Here is a 20,432-nt window from a genome sequence, read left to right as displayed (position 1 = left end):
TGTGGTCTGTGGTCCCCACCTGCATGACCACTCCTTTATTGTGTCTTGATAATTGCTAATAATTTCCATCTGTTTATTCCATTTGCACAACAGCATGTGAAATTGATTGTCAGTGTTGCTTCCTAAGTGGACAGTTTGATTTCACAGAAGTTTGATTTACTTGGAGTTATATTCTGTTGTTTAAGTATTCCCTTTATATTTTTTAGCAGTGTACAATGTGAATATGGGGATAGTAAAGGGGGTGTCTTATTTATGCCTCTCCATTACTAACCTCGGGGCTTGACATCACCTGACAGTACAAAGCTGAAATCAACCCCACCAACTGTCACCCCACTTGCCACAGCTACAGGGCAAGTGGGAAGAGCGAGGCTGTATTAGAATTTGCGCATCTTAGAGAAGTGATTTTTCTGGGGTGGCTGAGAGCTCATGTTTTTAGCCTGGGGGGCAGAATCCATGGCCCCTTCCTAGGCTATTAATATCAGCCCGCAGCTGTCTGCATAGCCTTTCCTGATTATTAATCATAGAGGGACCCTACTTCTTTTTTAACGGTCCCCCATTTTATTAGCCAGTAAAAGCTAAGTATACGGCTGTGAGCTGATATTAATAGCCTGGGAAGCTCCATGGGTATTTCCCCCTTCCCAGGCTATAAACATCAGCGCCCAGCCATCAGCTTTCCCTCTGCTGGTTACGAAACTTACACGGGAGCCCACACGTTTTTCAGAAAAATTATCTTTTAATTAAATACATTTACAGTAAGCTGCATACACACTGTACTAATTGTATTTGTCACTGATATCTACAGTATATATCTACATATTCTGTTTGTATTTACTGCATGTAATCTATCTCTTCTATCCTGTCAGCTCCTGCCGTGATTTTAGACTACCGTGGCTGCTGAATTGCCGGCTTTTCTTCTATGAAATTATATATATATATATAAAATATATGATATGTATATGTGTGTGTCACTGACATATTCTGTGTGTATATATCTATTCTAATCTGTCATGCTGTGATTTTACTGAACATGGCACATGAATTGCCAGCTTTTATCCTTTTACCGAATGTTACCACTTTTTCCGATTATAAGAAAAATGCTAATGTTACTGATCACGAATCCGAATGTAACATATTCGTGCCGAATTTATGTTTGGAGATCGTTTTCCAAACATATTCGCTTATCTCTAGTCATAATATTTCACATCATTTCCTCCAATTTCCTTTTGTCTAAGTCTATGTGTTTGTAAAATGTTACTCTTTATCTACTTGAAAATGTTTAACTATTACTATAGTATAATATTGGTTGTTAATGATTGAATGTTAGTGAAAGATGTAAAATGCCTAATTTTTCTTTTCCTGTAAAATTTGAAAAATGTCATTAAAAATTACAATTTAAAAAACTCTAGAATCATTGGTACGCCCATAATCACTAATATCAACAGCGCAAAACGGTATCTGGAATCCGCAATAGCCATGAGAACTATTGAAAAAAAGTTATTTTAATACAGGGATCCACTATTGACAGGATTCTGAATGTGGATACATTTCCTGTCCAAAGCACCGATGCCACTTGGTTGAATCTTTCAGCAATACTAAGCCACCGAGCAGGAGTTAGTTGTAGTAAACGAGTGGCTGAAACTTCTCCCAAATTGTACCAATTGATAAATAGTTAAAATAGTTGGAATTCCTAGGTGAAATTGATAATGTAGTGAGGTGAAGTTTTCTCCAGTAGCCAGGTGTCTACTGTATGACAAATATGAAAGGAATTATGCCACAAAAAATGACTAACAAAATCACAATAAATGTATGTAAATTTAATTTTATCTACTTCATTCAAGTGACAGATTTATAGTAAATTGTGCATGTGATGGAAATTTCAAAAAAATATTTACAATAAAAAAAACAATTAAATTATTTACCACAGTGTCACTTCTAATCGTTCTCGATTAATGCTTTTACGAACCATTGTGTCCTGACGCTGCATTTATTGATGTATATTGGATAACAGAGCATCAAAGGTTTCAATGGACATTTGAAGATAATTTTCAAATTTCTCCAGAAAAAAAATCACAATTGGTAATAAAGGGTGTGGAAAACACCAAATCTTTTGCGCACAGAGTTCACTGGATGCACCCAAGTTTGGCTTCTTCCATGATGTCTGATCTGCCTCTGACGCAATAGCTTTAAGTGATATTTCACAAGCAGAGACACAATCATGTTGCTGCTCGCAGCCTTTCCAGTTGTTCAAGAATGTCTACCCTACTCTGACAAGAAAAATAGCCAGAGACACCAGTTTCAAAATAAAAAAACACTTTATTGTCCTATTAACAAAAGGGGCCAAACGTATTGGGTTACATTTAATGCATACTTTTTACTTGAAAAATTAGACCAATATAGAAAAATTTCATACTTCGTTTGACAGATATGATTAACGTATACATTAGACGGACTACACTTACGTAATATGAAAGTACCCTTAGAGATTTACTGTGCAGATTTCCTTCTCGAGTGTCAACCTAGGGTGCCTAACAGCCCAAAATACTGGATGGTCACCACAGACCCCACTATAATGTCCACCACATCACTCTATGCAGTTTTGTCACCTCAGACTCCTGTACAGTATGATGTCCCCACAGCCACCAGTATAATTTCTCTCACAGCCATCAAAACAGTGTGATTTTACCAAAGACAGCAGTATAATGTCCCTCCTCAGCCCCTAAAAAGTTTGGTATCCCCACAGCCTCCAGTATACAGTATCATCCCCCAGGCCCTTACACAGTATGTCACCACAGACCCCAGTATAATGTACCCAACAGAACTCTATACAGTGTAATGTCCCCACAGTCCAGGTACAGTGACAGTAAATTACACTATTTATGCACAGGGCTAGTGTGATGTAACAGCCTTATGCGAGTTCTTTGAACGCATGTCCCGACACCGTTGGAACGGCGACAGCATGGGAGGTGAGCATGAGTGTCTTTATTTTAATGGGTCCAAACATGAAGAATGACAAGGGGATGTCCTAGTGGTAGATAACCCCTTTAAGAAGATTTTCAGTAAAAATTTTCCAACATTCCGAACAGGAAAAAGGCTTCTCACGTGTATGACTTTTCTGATGTTAAGAGTTGATTTCCAAGTAAAACATTTTCCACATTAAGAACATGAAAAAGGTTTATCCCCTGTGTGAATTCTCTGATGTTTAACAAGAGTTGATTTAATTCGAAAATATTTCCCACATTCTGAACATGAAAAAGGCTTCTCCCCAGTGTGAAGTCTGTGATGTTTAACAAGAGTTGATTTATCTAGAAAACATTTCCCACATTCTGAACATGAAAAAGGCTTCTCTCCTGTGTGAGTTCTCTGGTGTTGAACAAGAATTTGTTTCCATAAAAAACATTTCCCACATTCTGAACATGAAAAAGGCTTCTCCCCTGTGTGGATTCTCTGGTGGCTATCAAGTTGCTCTTTCCGGCTAAAGCATTTTCCACATTCTGCACATGAAAATGACTTCTCCCCTGTGTGAATTCTCTGATGTTTAACAAGAGTTGATTTATCTGTAAAACATTTTCCACATTCTGAACATGAAAAAGGCTTCTCCCCTGTGTGAGTTCTCTGGTGTTTAACAAAAACTGATTTCCATAAAAAACATTTCCCACATTCTGAACATGAAAAAGGTTTCTCCCCTGTGTGAGTTCTCTGGTGTCTTACAAGCTGATCTTTCCGGCTAAAACATTCCCCACATTCTTCTGCACATGAAAAAGGTTTCTCCCCTGTGTGGGATCTCAGGTGCTTAACAAGATTTGATTTCTGGTTAAAGCATTTCCAGCATTCTGAACATGAAAAAGGCTTCTCCCCTGTGTGAATTCTCTGGTGCGTAACCAAGTCTGATTTCTGGTTAAAACATTTCCCACATTCTAAACATGAAAATGGCTTTTCCCCTGTGTGGGTTCGCTGGTGTCTAACAAGATGTGACTTACGGTTAAAACATCTCCCACACTTGGAACAAGAAATTCTATTCTCTGCTGTGTTCATTTTTTGATGTTTAAGAAAAGAGTTTTCAAGGGGAAAACTATTTTCATATTCTGAATATGAAAATGACTTCTTTCCTTTAGTAGCAGATTGTTTTTTAATGTCTATTTTGTGACTATGATTTTCCTTAGTAGTCGGTAATGAATCAGAAGACAGGACCTGCTTTAAAGAATCAGATGACAGATCTTTGCTGTGAAGGGATGATGGTATATCTGGAGTAATGGAATTCACTCCAATTGTATACTGTAGAATTTCAAGATCATCCGATTTAAAAATTGAATATGTTAGTTCTCCTTCTGATCTCCTGGTACAATTATCTGCCAAGAATTAAACCAATTGTTATTGTATTAATAAAGTATCCTTGAATTGTATATTTTTGAACATTTTTACTTAAGCTGTTCATAAGAATGACAAGATATGTAAAAATATTAAACTATTCACCAAGGCAATGACAGTTCACAGTGTAATAGAAAACCTCATAGGATGAACCAGTAGAGCATGGTGTTCAACAGTTAGCATTCTGACTCCTAATTATGAAACAAAAAGCTACCAAACAATGTTATGTAGGTGAAAATAACAGCAATAAAAACGTTGACTCATCTCACAAAAAACAAGTCCCCACTCAGGTCCATCATCTGTAAATGGAAAAACAGAGGTTTCCACATTATTAGTGGCTCAAAAGGTCCTGAAAAGCAACATGACTACCATAAACCAATTCAGCAATATCTGCTCTCCCAAAGTCAAATCTTCCCCTTGCTTCTGAGCTTTGCAGTGCACCCAAACCACATTTAGCATCCATGTGTTTAGCATAACTATAGTGAGAAGAACCCACTTAACTCACGGTGTGTGTCTCCTGGAGCACAATCTGGGCACTATGTGTTGGGTAATAAAACAGCAAATGTGCAATTTTCACTCTCCAACATCCACTGCACGCTAATTCCCGGAAAGTGTGGAGTAAAAATATTCCCTACTTCTAAAGACGAATTCATTCAGGGTTCTAGTTTCCAAAATGGAGTTACTTTATGGGGATTTCTACTGCTCTGGTTTTCTGCCCTTTTGTCATATTAGTGCTTCTGCAAACAGTGCCCCATCTCTTCTGGGATTTGCTCCTGCAACATCTGCTTCTGTCACCAGGAGCCGCCTTATTCATTCAGCAGGCGGTGCTGGTAATGGAGGACTCATGGGAACCAGAGGCCCTCGGAGGCACAGGGTCTGTCCAGCCAATAAGATTAGGGTGCCTGGGACCAGTAGTATCATCCAGTATGGCAGTATGAGTGTATGTGCTGTACAGCTGAAGTAATCTGCTCCCTGCTTCAGTCAATTGAAAAGTACCACACCCGTCTGAAGCATATTGCCAGAAACTGCCAGATACAGCCTTGTTCTCCTCTGATTCAATCCTCTATGCTCAGCTCCAGGCTGGCATATTTGTTTCCTGTTGTGACCCTGGCCACCTAACTGAATACTTTTGCATCTGTTGATTTCGTATTTTCTCTGTCCTCGTTGTTCTGACCCAGCTATCTGACTATTATTCTTGCCATCTCATGCCACATTACAACAGGTAACACCGTAGCAAAAGCCTAGGGGTCTCTGTGTAAGTCCAAATCCTTGTAGAGAGGTTAAAAGGTGATGAGCAAGGTACTCCCTGGGATGGGATGTGCAAATCTAAGTAGAAAGCATCAAGCCTGCTAATGGTGGCCATCTTTTGAGCTTCCAGTGACCATTAACAGTGCTCCTAATACATTGTGTCTGCAAACTTATCCAGAAAGATCTGCATTCAAATAGCAAAATGGCACTCCTTCCCTTCTTAACCTGTCATGTGCCCAGGCAGTAGTGTACAACCTTATGTAGGGTATTGTCGGATTCAAGAGAAGTTGGAAAATAATTTGTAAGGTCCATCTGTTTTCTATTATTCTTTGTGAAGAACTTGAAAGTCATCACCACATAAAGAGACACACATCAGATTTAAAATTGGGGCCTGATTAGGAACAAAAAACAGGCTGTGGGAAGTGGTTAAACTAGAGAATTTGGGGCATTAACTACTGTAGTCAAAAACTGTGACTAAAGATAACACATCTACTGAAATGATCAAACTCAACAGTCTTCATCAGTAATAAATGAGTAGTGGTGAAACCTCTCTGGGGTAATTACAGTATGGGGTTCGGTAGCTCTTGGCAATATCAACTATTGTAAGGGCCAATATTTTCTATTGGATGAGTTTCTTGAAGAAATATTAGACATTAAAATGATAACTTTTTATAATACTGCAGAGCTGAGGTGTCTTAAATTTAGATCTTGTGCATTTGGAAGAGGTAATGGAGAACTTTTATTAAAGACTATCAGGGAGTTACAGACTCCCATAATTGAGGCAGGCCGATCCCACCACAATCAAACTATCATACAGAACGAACCTGTGAAAAAAAGAAGAATAAAAATACAAGTTAGATCTCCAAAAAGAACGTATGTATGAGGGGAGAACTCCCATACTAAACTCCTAGGAGTTGAACTAATTTTTAGTGGTCCATTGGAGACAGAATGAGTACTGAGCAGAGTAGAGAAGGTATTAGTGATCTCCATTTCAGGAGAAATTGTGCAGTAATCTGAATTCCTAAGGATTGAAAACATAATGGAATTTATGATGTGTAGTGAATCCATAAAACCAGGATTTGTTGTTATTGTACAGAAATTCACACTTAGCCCTCACTGCACATTTTGTGTTATGGACCAAAAAAGTGAAGTTTGGTCAGAAAAATTGGACCTGGTCTTGTAGGGACCATATGAGCACATTCAGCAGCACAGAAGGGAGAGAAGGTAGATTCTTCCAATAAGATTTCAGGATTCTAGGAAACCAACAGCATCATTACCCTAAACTTTCTCTTACAGGAACATGACAATAATTTTCTTCAAGCGATTTTCTAACTTGTCCACACATTCTAAGTATGCTGTCATTTTACTTTGTAGTTTACAGATCTGGGCAGGTAACGGTTAGTATCTTCTAATCCCAGGGGGTAGGTGAATCCTCCAGGTTGTACCTTCTATAGAAAAGGGCTTTCAATGACCAAAGTCATTTGAATAGTTTTGGGTGGAGGAGAATATTGTGCTCAAGAGGCAAAAATGATGATCGCATGATTGTGATATAGCTTGGCTACACCACCGATAAAGCAGCCACAGGAGGGGAATGAGAGGAATCCATGACTTCTTTTATTTAGTGGTTACTACTCACCTGGGTAGTCATATGTAGGAATCTCCTCTTTACACCACTCATCACCCCTCACATATGTCTCTGTAGTATTAATATGGGTCAGATCTTCACCCTGAAACAAATATTGTAAAAGTCACAGACAGATGGAGAAGTCACATCTATGATCAGCTCTAATCCTGCCATCTCCACCGTTCTCATTACACAAGTGTAAAACATAGAATACTGGGGGATAAAACAAGACTGAGCACAAGACCTTCACAGCCGTCTACACATTATAGGGGAGTTCTCATGACACCATCTCTCCATCTACCTGATGATCCTGAGGAAGATTGGGATCTTCTTGTTTACAGTTCTGTGGAAGAAGAGGACGGGGACATCTCTCTGGTTTTGTACACTTACTGAATAGATCTGGAGGAAAAACATACAGGGACTGAATTCATTCTTTACATACAGAATTATAGGCCGTGTGTATTTAGTCCTGTCTATTACCTGGTGATGTGAGGGGCTGGGGAACCTCCATCATGACGTCCTGGTACCGATCTTTATGTCCTTTTAAATACTCCCACTCCTCCATGGAGAAATAGACAGCGACATCCTGACATCTTATTGGAACCTGACACATACAATGATATCGTCATCCCCTTGATCCCATCATAGCTTTAGTGTATGATGTCCCAGCATTCCAAGCAGTGTCACCTCTCCAGTCAGCAGCTCAATCATCTTGTAGGTGAGTTCTAGGAGCTTCTGGTCATTGATGTCCTCATGTATCAGGGGGTGATGTGGAGGTCCCGTGATTGGGCTCAGGGTTCTTCCCCATCCCTCAGACACAGGGTCCTGACAGCGCTCACTAGAGGTCTTCTTCACTAATGTGTAATCCTGGTTATGGAGAGACAAATTAATAAATCTTACTACAGACATTTCCAGAGACCTCACCTCTCCAGTTCTGTCCTTCTGTTATTCCCATAGATAAGAATGATCTAATGTGACGTCATCAGAATCTCTCACCTCTCCAGTAAGACGGAAGAGGATCTCTAGGGTGAGGTGTAATATCCTCTCCGCCATCTCGTCTCCGTCCATATCAATCTTTGATGGGTAAATCAGGAAAATTCTCTTTTATAGAAGATCTTCACTGAGATGATCCGATATTGTAGAGACCTGAATGAGAAGAAGATGAGCCGATGTAACATCATAAAATCCTGTGTAATAATACTATTACTGGAGATAATAAGGGGAAACATGAGATTTATTATTTTACAGTGTTTAGTTTTCTTCTTTACATCTACTAATAAAACCTATATATTTTCGGCCACAGACAACAAGCGGTTTCTTCCTCGGAGTCGGCAGCTGAATACGTTTCTCATAGACTCGTCTTCCATAACGCTAATTCTCGTCTCATTTACCGGCACTGGAATCGGCATTAGTAATACTGCAGGAGATATTCATTACACGTGACAGGAGAAATAACTACTTCATGATGAGGACGACATCTTCATCTTCTACTACGGCTCTAGAAACAGATTTGTCCAGAGTCGGTCACTGACTCCATCCCCACCGGCCGTCTATATGAAGGTTTCCAGTCTTCCCCGCACTGTAATCTTCTATCACGTTAGATCTCAGGTCTGATTCACACACAGAAGTTTGAGGCTTTTATAAAAGCTTTTTTGTTTCCACAAATACCACAGACAGAAATTATCTGATCCCAAAGTCTCCATCTAGAGTGTTTTATGGGGTTTATTTATGGCCTTAGACTTTCCTATATTACAAGAAAAACACCAGAAAAAGCAGATATTAAAATGTTTCACAAGGAAATTGGCTCCAACAATTCTCGTAAAAGGAAAAAAACATACAAAAAGCAGAAGACAAACTTTATTAATTTTTAACACATTAAACATCTGGGCCTGCAATGTAAGAAGGTTTATCAGGCCGGGCTAGAGGCAGCATCCAATAAGTTATCTTTTATATATAAAATGTGCTGATACTTAAGAGAAATGAATATTCTGAATATTCATTTCTCTTAAGTATCGGCACATCTGACCACCAGCAGCAGCAGGAAGCCGATGGCTGACACTGCATGCTACTGAAGAGCAATGAATACTCACTGCCCTCTGCGATGACCAATCCCGGTGAGTATTCCGGCAGCTGTGCATTAAGAAGCTGCTGACAAGGTGGCTCTTTTAGTTCTTGTTCCTGCCACTGCTGAAAGAATCGTATATCAAATTTATCCCTCATACCTTGAAATCGTCCGGGGGGCAGGTCTTTCCCCCCTAACACAGATGCACCACAGCCGTCACTCAGGGCCTCTGCGCGCCGAGCGCCGCCTCCTCTTCCTTCATTAGCGTCTCCAGCGCTGTAAGTTCGAAGGGCAGCGCAACTGCATTCGGATGTAAATCTGGTGCTAGGTGTGAAAAATCGGATTGTACTCGCACAAAAAAGCATGACACTCACATGACAATTGCATTACACTTGTCCGACTCTCCTGCATCTAAATCGGACCGATTTTTTATTCGCTAGCGTGTCTCCAGCCTTAGCATTGCTTTCAACCAAGACAAATGCATTCACTGGGAAAAGTCGTTTTAACATTTAACAACCTTATTTGGCCATGTGGTGTGTGACACATCATCAGACACATCTTGTATCCTTTATGAAGGAGGGACTCTTAAAGTCACAAAGTCTATTTGTATAGGGCCCGCAGTCAGCCCTCACTATTCTTAGAGAGCCATCAGCCGGCTATGCTTTGTTCCCATTATTAAACAGTGGGTCTCCTATACTGTTATTGCCTATGCATTGAATGCAAGGCCTGCTCCAAATTTGGATGCACCCCAATAACCCATTAAACAGACGTCCTGGATGGCCACATGAAACCAAAGTTCTCATTCTTATTTATTTGGTACTGGCATACTGTTAGTCTATGCATTGAATGCAAGGCCTGCCCTGCCCCAAAGTTACACGCACCCCAATAACCCTTTCAACCAATGTACTGGATGGCCACAGGAAACCAAAGTTCCCATTATTATGGGGTTTTTTACTACCAGAAAGTTTGCCCATGAAGTGAATGCAATGTTACGGATCTCCAAAATAGAACTAAGGTAGAAGGGGGAAAACTGACCCTACACTATGACTAGGCTGAAACCCCACGATGGAGTGGGCGACCTATTCCTTGCTAATAGACCCACCGACGATCCTAGGTTAATCTCAAGCGAAGACCTATAGATATGGGGAAGGAGTTCCCTAAAAGAACTAAGGACTGGGTACAAAAAGAGCTCACCTCCTAGTAGAAAACACAGAGAAGGATGCAGAAACCAATAGAAAACAGAAACTAAGGCTAGCAGAACCAGAGGTACCAGCACTGCACAAATAACACACACAGAACACAAAGCAAAGCACCAAGCTAGAGCTCAAGCAGATTAACACTGTTGTCCAAATTTCAAAAAAATGACCGTTGCATCCAAACATAGAATAAGTGTGAACAGGTGCTGAACCTAGAGTCACCAACTCCTGCCCACCGTAAAAATGCAATGCGAAAGGGAGGGTTATTCTGATTTACCTTTTTTTTCCTCTTTTCCTTGCTTATGCGTCCTTCACATTGCTTAATAAAATGGTCAGCCTTACCACAATAAAGGCATAGCCCCTCAGAGAACCTTCTCTCCCTTTCCTGGGAACGAGAGGACATTGCCCCAAGTTGCATCGGTTCCCCACAGTCAACAGGACTCTCCTGAGAGACAGAATCCAGCAAAATTGAAAACTTCTCCTTATTCTGTCTATCTCTCAATCTTCTATCCACCCGGATAGCTAACTGCATAGCAGCCTCAAGCATAGCAGGTGCAGGATATGCAATGAGTAAATCTTTAACCCTGCCATTCAAACCTGTTAAAAACTGACTCTTGAGTGCTGGATCATTCCAGCTGACTTCTGCAGACCATCGTCTGAACTGGGTACAATATCTCTCAGCATTGCGAGAACCGTTTCAGCCGTCTGAGTTCTGCCTCGGCTGTAGTGACCCGATCAGGATCATCATATTATACCCCCATAGCAGAAAAAAACGCTTCTACTGACATCAAACAAGGGTCTTCCGGACGCAATGAAAATGCCCAAACTTGCGGCTCACCTCGCAATAATGACATAATAATACCCACACACTGTAATTCAGCCCCTGAAGACCTGGGTCTAAGCCAAAAATAAAGTAAACATGCATTTTTAAACGAAAAAATTCCTGTCGTTTACCAGAAAAACATTCAGGCAAACCCATCTTAGGTTCTTCAAAGTGAATTCCAGGGCATTTACTCATGTGCTGTTGTAAGCTGGCAACTTCCAAAGTTAACCCTTGCAGGCATTGAGCAAGATCTTGAACGCTGTTCATATTGCAGATATCCGAGAGGGATTTTTTTTTTTTTTTTACTTCTTTCTGGCTGTAAAAACTGTTACCGAACTGCAACACAGGACTAGGGTAGAAGGGGGAAAACTGACCCTGTACTATGACTAGGCTGATACTCTATGATGGAGTGGGCAACCCATTCCTAGCGAATAGACCCACCGACAATCCTAGTTAAATCTCAAGCGAAGACCTATAGATAGGGGGAAGGGGGTCCCTGAAAGATATAAGGACTGGGTGCAAAAAAGGGTCACCTCCTAATAGAAAGCACAGAAAAGGTTGCAGAAACCAACTGAAAAGCAAACTAGACTAGCAGAGCCAGAGGTCCCAGCACTGCTCAAATTAAACACACAGAAGAAAAAGCAAAGCACCAAGCTAGAACTCAAGCAGATTAAGGCTGCCGTCACACTAGCAGTATTTGGTCAGTATTTTACATCCGTATTTGTAAGCCAAAACCAGGAGTGGGTGATAAATGCAGAAGTGGTGCATATGTTTCTTTTATACTTTTCCTCTAATTGTTCCAATCCTGGTTTTGGCTTACAAATAGTGTTGAGCATTCCGATACCGCAAGTATCGGGTATCGGCCGATATTTGCGGTATCGGAATTCCGATACCGAGTTCCGATATTTACCCCATATCGGATACCGGAATCGGAAGTTCCCAGAATTCAAACTGCACGAATTCAGCCAATGAGGAATGAATACAAGTGTGGGAACATCCTGTTCAGCATGGTGGGCATGTAACTACTGGCAAGGCTGTGATTGGCTGCTGAAATGATGTCATGATGCACTATAAAAAATGCTACCGCCATTTCGGGCTCACTCTGCTGTGAATTCAGTTAGGCATAGGACGCTGTGTTCTGACTGAGGGCCAGTTGAGATAGCGATTTGCTTCATTGTGCTTTCCCCAGGCTAATTTAGCAACCGCTGTGTGTTCACCTTGCTTTTGCCTTGCAGCGCTGTTTTCACAGCTGTCTGCAAGGTCTGTGTGTGTGTGTGTGTGTGTGTGTGAGTGCAGCTCACTCTGTAGTCTGTGTGCAGCCACAACCGGTTGTATTCAGCTCAGAGTGCTTCACTGCCTCATACTGTTCTATCCATTGTTCTTTTTTGCTATTAGTGCAGCCTGCTGCACATTTTTTTCAAATATTTCCTATTAGTGGCTTTCCACCCGTATCCAGCTAAATTGTGGAAAAACACTACATAGGATAACCTAGAGGAGGTTTTTTGGGCCTTGCAGCGCCGTTTACGGCAGTCTGCACGGTCTCCATGTGAGTGCAGCTCGCCCTGTAGTCTGTGTGCAGCCACAGCCGGTTGTATTCAGCTCAGGGTGCGTCACTGCCTCATACCGTAAAATCCATTGTCCTTTTTTGCTAATAGTGCAGCCTGCTGCACATTTTTTCAAATAATTCCTATTAGTGGCTTTCCACCCGTATCCAGCTAAATTGTGGAAAAACACTACATAGGATAACCTAGAGGAGGTTTTTTGGGCCTTGCAGTGCCGTTTACGGCGGTGTGCACGATCTCCGTGTGAGTGCAGCTCACTCTGTAGTCTGTGTGCAGCCACAGCCAGTTGTATTCAGCTCAGGGTGCGTCACTGCCTCATACCGTAAAATATATTGTCCTTTTTTGCTAATAGTGCAGCCTGCTGCACATTTTTTCAAATAATTCCTATTAGTGGCTTTCCACCCGTATCCAGCTAAATTGTGGAAAAACACGACATAGGATAACCTAGAGGAGGTTTTTTTGGCCTTGCAGCGCCGTTTACGGCTGTCTGCACGGTCTCCGTGTGAGTGCAGCTCGCCCTGTAGTCTGTGTGCAGCCACAGCCGGTTGTATCCAGCTCAGGGTGCGTCACTGCCTCATACCGTAAAATACATTGTCCCTTTTTGCTAATAGTGCAGCCTGCTGCACATTTTTTCAAATATTTCCTATTAGTGGCTTTCCACCCGTATCCAGCTAAATTGTGGAAAAACACTACATAGGATAACATAGAGGAGGATTTTTGGGCCTTGCAGCGCCGTTTACGGCTGTCTGCACGGTGTCCGTGTGAGTGCAGCTCGCCCTGTAGTCAGTTCTGCCAAAAAAAAAAAATAATAAAGTTCACCAAACACACCACTTTACAGTTGTGTAGGCCACATTAGCTCATATTAAAGTCTAGTCCACACTTTAGAAAATAAGTGTTTCTTATACCTGTTAGGAGCTGTTCAGGCACGTGGGCGTGGGCGCAGAGCAGGGAGAGGACGTGGGGATTCTGTGCCTGCTGCGGGCACCGGTGACTCATCATCACCCAGTTTCAGCAGGGAACAGTCCTTCATACGCAGCTTAGTCGGAGAGCGCCGTACACCGCTGCTGCGTGAAGACCAAATTGAAGCCGTTGTCGGATGGACGGCAGCTAACGCATCGACTTCAATTAGTGCCACATCCTCTCAGGCACAGAGCACTGGAGAGCACCCATCTGTCTCTTCACCACCTGCCAAATTGCCCAGGCAGTCATAGAGCCCAGGACAGGAGCCGTCTCTACTTCTGTTCTCTGAATCTCTTGGCTTGGAAATAGGGGGCCAGCCAAGCAGCATTGGAGAAATGGAAGAAGAGGCAGTGTGCAGTGATGCGCAATAGCTTTGTCTCTCTGACTCTGAAGAGGCGGGTGGGCCAGTGCCTCCGGTCACCACACCGCAGTACGCATCTGATGATGACACTCAGGTGCCACTTTCTGATGCATGCTGTGCTGCTGAGACTACCCAGGAGGAGCAGTTGGTGGCAGAGGGTAGTGTAGATGATGAGGTCCTTGACCCATTGTGGCGTGAGGTACAGGAAGGTGGTGGGAGCAGCTCTGAGGAAGAGATTCCCCGAATGGGCCAAAGAGGGAGAGGGAGGGGGAAGACTGCGGAGCCTGTAGCCTCCACCTCGGCACCCGTTAGGAGCATGCCTCTTCCAAAAGCCAAAAAGGGCGCTCCCAAGACTTGCAGTGCCTGGTCCTTTGTTGACACAGTTGCAGATGACATTTGCTTTGTCAAATGCAAGGTGTGTCATCATAAAATCAAAAGAGGGAGAAATGTCAGCAACCTCAATACCTCAAATATGTGGAAACATGTGCGGACCAGGCATGCGGTGGAGTTACAAAAACACACTGAAAACCTAGGCCAACCAACAGCGGCAGCTACCACCTCTTCAGCTCGCGTTGCCTCTTCCTCCAGCTCACACACAACTGGTTCGGCTTCCTCCCAGGATCGCAATGGAAGAACCTCTGGCACTGTTGTCCAGAGACCCACTGTAATTTCACCCACAGCACCACGTTCCCAGTCATCCTCACACTCCCAGCCCAGTCTACAGCCATCGGTAATACAGGCATGGGAGAAAAGGCAGTCATTCTCGGCAAACCACCCCAGAGCACAGGCTCTGAATGCTGGCATTGCAAAACTACTGTCCCTTGAAATGCTGTCATTCAGGCTGGTGGAGACTGACAGCTTCCGTGACTTGATGGCATTGGCAGTCCCACAGTACAATGTGCCCAGCCGCTTTTATTTCAGCAGGCAAGCCATCCCTGCCCTGCACAAGCATGTGGAGGGACACATAAAACACGCGCTACGGAATGCCGTCAGTAGCAAGGTCCACCTCACCACCGATGCGTGGACCAGTCACCATGTACAGGGGCGATACCTTTCCCTCACAGCCCATTGGGTTAATGTTGTTGAGCCGGGTACAGATCGTGCGAGTGGCACAGGACGTGTCCTGCCCACTCCAAGGATTGCAGGAATGCAGTCTGTACGCATTGACTCCTCCTCATACACAAGTTCCTCAGAATCATCGCTGCAGGAGCCGTCACAGTCCACTTCCACATGGACCCGTGAACGTTTACCTGTTACGACCGACATGAGCAGTCTTGAAATTAATTTCTTTGGGGAATCGAAGCCACACAGCGCAGGAGCTCTGGAATGCCATCAAGCAGGAGATCGATGTGTGGTTTGTGCCAGCGAATCTCCAGCCAGGAATGGTAGTGTGTGACAATGGCCGAAATCTGGTGGCAGCTCTGGGCCTCGGCAACCTCACTCACATCCCATGTCTGGCACATGTGCTCAACTTGGTCATGCAGAGTTTTTTCAGGGACTATCCGGATCTTGATGCACTGCTGCACAAGGTCCACCTAGAGTGTGCTCACTTGCGGCGTTCCAGCACAGCAAGATCACGCAGCGCCGATTCCGCCTTCCGGAACATCGCATCATATGTGACCTACCTACCAGGTGGAATTCCACGTTACATATGTTGGAGCGGTTGTGTGAGCAGCAGCAAGCAGTAATGGAGTACCAGCTGCATCAGGCGCAAAGAAGTCGCACTCCGTGCCATTCAGACTTCACAACCACAGAGTGGGCCACTATGAAGGACGTCTGCCAGATTTTGCGTCCCTTCGATTATTCCACGCGGATGGCGAGTGCAGATGATGCACTAGTCAGCATGACTGTCCCCCTTATCTGCCTGCTTCAACAAACACTGCAAGCGCTAAGGGATGTTGTTGTGGAAGAGGTGGAGGGTGAGGAGTCATCATTTCCATCAGCTTCTGGACAGTCAGCGCCACGTGGTTCCTCACAAAGGCGTAGGCAGGGGACACTTTGTGAGGAGGATGAGGAGGAGTCAATGGAGGAGGAAGACATCCGTCCAGATGAGGGAGTTACACAATTGTCCAGTAGTCAGTGTGCACAGCGAGGGTGGGGTGATGAAGAGCGGGCAGAGATCACGCCTCAAGCAGGGGACAGCGTTTCTTGGCCAGTTGGCAGTCTGCAGCACATGGTTGATTACATGCTGCAGTGCCTGAGAAACGACTGCCGCATCGCCCACATTCTCAACATGGCTGATTATTGGGTGTACATCCTGCTCGATCCTCTCTACCGGGACATCGTACAAAGCCTCATCACACCGTTGAACCGGGAACGTAAAATGCGGGAGTACCAAGACACACTGGTGAATTCCATCATCTTCTCCAGTCCAACTGAGAGCAGTGCTGCTAGTGCTTTACAAAGCAGCTCAGTGCGTCGAGGCAGTGGAGGAGACTCTGCGCAAAGAGGGAGCAGAAGTAGTGCCTCTGCCCAAGGCAAGACCAGTATGGCCCAACTGTGGCACAGTTTTGTGTGCCCGCCACAAATGTCTACACCATTACAGGTGGCTCCAGTCAGCAGGAGGCAACGGTTCCGTCAGATGGTGACAGACTACATGTCTTGCCCTCTTACTGTACTCCCAGACGGCTCTTCCCCTTTCAAGTTTTGGGTCTCTAAGCTGGATACATGGCCAGAGCTAAGCCAGTATGCATTGGAGGTGCTGGCTTGCGCTGCTGCTAGTGTATTATCGGAACGCGTCTTTAGTGCTGCAGGTGGTGTACTAACAGACCGTCGCATGCGACTATCCTCCGATAACGTTGACCGGCTTACTTTTCTGAAAATGAACCAGGCCTGGATCTCGCAAGAATTTGCCACTCCTCTTCCTGATTAAATAATTGGGTGTCTACAGTATCCAGGTCTCCTGTTGTGTTCATCTTTCTACCACCTGAACTGTAATTCCTGGGCTCCAACACCGCCAGTTGAGGCTCAGAAGTGCAGGCTGCACAGTCAAAACATACGACCCAGTGTTATTGGGTTTCAGTAACGTCAGCTGATCCCCAGCTGTGTAGCCGGCAATGTGTCCTGCGACCGCCACGCTGACACAACAACTGAAATTTAAGGGAACCTGTCTCCCCCCAGGCGTTTGTTACTGAAAGAGCCACCTTGTGCAGCAGTAATGCTGCACAAGGAAAAGGTAACTCTTTTAGTTTAGCTCCTTGCACACGCAGAACTTAACACTTATAAAATGTGTCCACTGATACCGTAAAACCGTCCCAGAGGTGGGACTTTCCTTCGTAATGTGACGCAGCACAGCCGTCATTCCTACCCCCTTGGTGCCGTGCGCCGCCTCCTCAGCGTTGTTTGATTCTGTCCTGAAACCTGCGCTGTTATGTTATCCCTTGGCCAGGCACACTTAGCGCTGCCTGTCTTCTGACATCATTTGGTGTCAGGCTGGCTGCGCCTGTGCGGTCGCGCTGCCCGAGATCCCGCCTCGCAGTGTCTTCTGATTTAATCACACTGCGGGCCTGGGATCCATGGGCATGCGCAGTGCATATCTTCACCTCAGGCTCTCACTCATCTCCCTCCGCCTTCTTCAGACTGTGCGCCGTCAGGTGATCCCTAATAGCATGCCACGGCCGTGACGCCGCACAGTCTGAAGAAGCCGGAGGGAGGGGAGTGAGAGGCGAGGATATGCACTGCGCATGCCCATGGATCCCAGGCCCGCAGTGGGATTACATTAAACGACACTGCGAGGCGGGATCTCGGGCATCGCGGCCGCACAGGCGCAGCCAGCCTGACACCAAATGATGTCAGAAGACGGGCAGCGCTAAGTGCGCCTGGCCAAGGGATAACATAACAGCACAGGCTCCGGGACAGAATCAAACAACGCTGAGGAGGCGGCGCACGGCACCAAGGGGGTAGGAATGACGGCTGTGCTGCGTCCCATTACTAAGGAAAGTCCCACCTCCGGGACGGTCTCACGGTATCAGGGGACACATTTTATAAGTGTTTAGTTCTGCGTTTGCAAGGAGTATAATTAAAAGAGCCACCTTTTCCTTTTGCATCCTTAGTGCTGCACAAGATGGCTCTTTCAGCTACAAACGCCTTGGGGGGGTTAAAGGTTCCCTTTCGACTTGCTCCAATCAGGCTTCGGCCTACACTGTGTTCCTCTGCTCCTCCTGCTGTCCCTGGGCTCTAACACCGCCAGTTGGTGCCTGGAAGTGCTGGCTGCACAGTTAACACTTGCTGCCGTGTTATTGGGGTTCAGTAACGTCAGCTGATTCCAAGCTGTGTATCTGGCAAAACAAATCTGCTCCTCCTGCTGTCCCTGGGCTCTAACACCGCTAGTTGGTGCCTGGAAGTGCTGTCCGCACAGTCAACAGTCGCTACTCTGTTATTGGGGTTCAGTAACGTCAGTTGTTCCCCAGCTGTGTGTGCGGCAATACCTCCAATCTGCTCCTCCTGCTGTCCTTGGGCTCTAACACCACCAGTTGGTGCCTGGATGTGCTGTTTGCACAGAGCCAAACACCTCACCAATGTGTTAGTGGGGTTCAGTAAAGCCTGCTCCTCCCCTGCTGTGTATCCGGCAATGTGTCATGCGACCGCCACGCTGGCACAACTACTTAAATTTAAGGGAACCTGTCCCCCCCCCAGGCGTTTGTTACTGAAAGAGCCACCTTGTGCAGCAGTAATGCTGCACAAGGAAAAGGTGCCTCTTTTCGTTGTGCTCCTTGCACACGCTGAACCTAATACTTATGAAATGTGTCCCCTCACACCGTTAAAACGTCCCGTAGGTGGTACTTTCCTTTGTAATGTGACGCAGCACAGACGTCATTCCTACCCCCTTGGTGCCGTGTGCCGCCTCCTCAGCGTTGTTTGAATCTGTCCCAGAGCCTGCACTGTTATGTTATCCCTTGGCCATGCACACTTAGCGCTGCCCGTCTTCTGACATCATTTGGTGTCAGGCTGGCTGCGCCTGTGTGGCCGCGCTGCCCGAGATTCCACCTCGCAGTGTCTTATGATTTAATCACACTGCGGGCCTGGGATCCATGGGCATGCGCAGTGCATATCTTCACCTCAGGCTCTCACTCATCTCCCTCCGCCTTCTTCAGACTGTGCGCCGTCAGCTGATCCTTAATAGCATGCCACGGCCGTGACGCCGCAGTCTGAAGAAGCCGGAGGGAGGGGAGTGAGAGGCGAGGATATGCACTGCGCATGCCCATGGATCCCAGGCCCGCAGTGGGATTACATTAAATGACACTGCGAGGCGGGATCTTGGGCAGCGCGGCCGCACAGGCGCAGCCAGCCTGACACCAAATGATGTCAGAAGACAGGCAGCGCTAAGTGCGCCTGGCCAAGGGATAACATAACAGCACAGGCTCCGGGACAGAATCAAACAACGCTGAGGAGGCGGCGCACGGCGCCAAGGGGGTAGGAATGATGGCTGTGCTGCGTCACATTACAAAGGAAAGTCCCACCTCTGGGACGGTTTTTCGGTGTGAGGGGACACATTTCATAAGTGTCTAGTTCAGCGTTTGCAAGGAGCATAATTAAAAGAGCCACCTTTTCCTTTTGCAGCAATAGTGCTGTACAAGATGGCTCTTTCAGCAACAAACGCCTGGGGGGTTAAAGGTTCCCTTTCAACTTGCTCCAGTGCAGGCTTCGGCCTACACTCTGCTCCTCCTGCTGTTCCTGGGCTCTAACACCGCCAGTTGGTGCCCGGAAGTGCTGGCTGCACAGAGAAAACACTCGCCACTGTGTCAGTGGGGTTCAGCAACGCCAGCTGTTCCCCTGCGGTGTAGCCGGCAACGTGTCCTGCAAACGCCACGCAGGCACAACAGACCTAAAACTGCCTCCAGTGTAGGCTTCCGCCTACACTCTGCTCCCTCTCCTCCTGCTGTCCCTGGGCTCTAACACCGCCAGTTGGTGCCCGGAAGTGCTGGCTGCACAGAGAAAAACACCAGCCACTGTGTCAGTGGGGTTCAGCAGCGCCAGCTGTTCCCCTGCTGTGTAGCCGGCAACGTGTCCTGCAAACGCCACGCAGACACAAAACTGCCGCCAGTGCAGGCTTCGGCCTACACTCTGCTCCTTTGCTCCTCCTGCTGACCCTGGGCTCTAACACCGCCAGCTGGTGCCCGGAAGTGCTGGCTGCACAGAGAAAAACACCCACCAATGTGTCAGTGGGGTTCAGTAACGCCAGCTGTTCCCCTACTGTGTAGCCAGCATCGTGTCCTGCAAACGCCACGCAGA

General features: G+C 45.5%; 1 protein-coding gene across 1 annotated transcript in view; it reads right to left on the bottom strand.

Moving 5' to 3' along the window:
• Window positions 1-2,162: 2,162 nt before the first annotated feature.
• LOC143767685 (uncharacterized) overlaps window positions 2,163-20,432 on the bottom strand; it is a 52,516-nt gene continuing 34,246 nt past the window's right edge. Inside the window, exons 3-9 of the mRNA XM_077256169.1 lie at window positions 9,460-9,623; window positions 8,234-8,383; window positions 7,925-8,104; window positions 7,718-7,841; window positions 7,539-7,636; window positions 7,250-7,340; window positions 2,163-4,346 (exon numbers count right to left, since the gene is read on the bottom strand). Coding sequence (XP_077112284.1) covers window positions 3,154-4,346; window positions 7,250-7,340; window positions 7,539-7,636; window positions 7,718-7,841; window positions 7,925-8,104; window positions 8,234-8,305 — 1,758 coding nt within the window. The 5' untranslated portion in view covers window positions 8,306-8,383; window positions 9,460-9,623 and the 3' untranslated portion in view covers window positions 2,163-3,153. The remainder of the gene's footprint in view (window positions 4,347-7,249; window positions 7,341-7,538; window positions 7,637-7,717; window positions 7,842-7,924; window positions 8,105-8,233; window positions 8,384-9,459; window positions 9,624-20,432) is intronic.

Source organism: Ranitomeya variabilis, chromosome 4 (assembly GCF_051348905.1).
Source record: "Ranitomeya variabilis isolate aRanVar5 chromosome 4, aRanVar5.hap1, whole genome shotgun sequence".
Lineage (NCBI taxonomy): Eukaryota > Metazoa > Chordata > Amphibia > Anura > Dendrobatidae > Ranitomeya > Ranitomeya variabilis.
The sequence above is the reverse complement of the archived record's forward strand: the minus strand, read 5'-3'. Positions and strand labels throughout refer to the sequence as shown.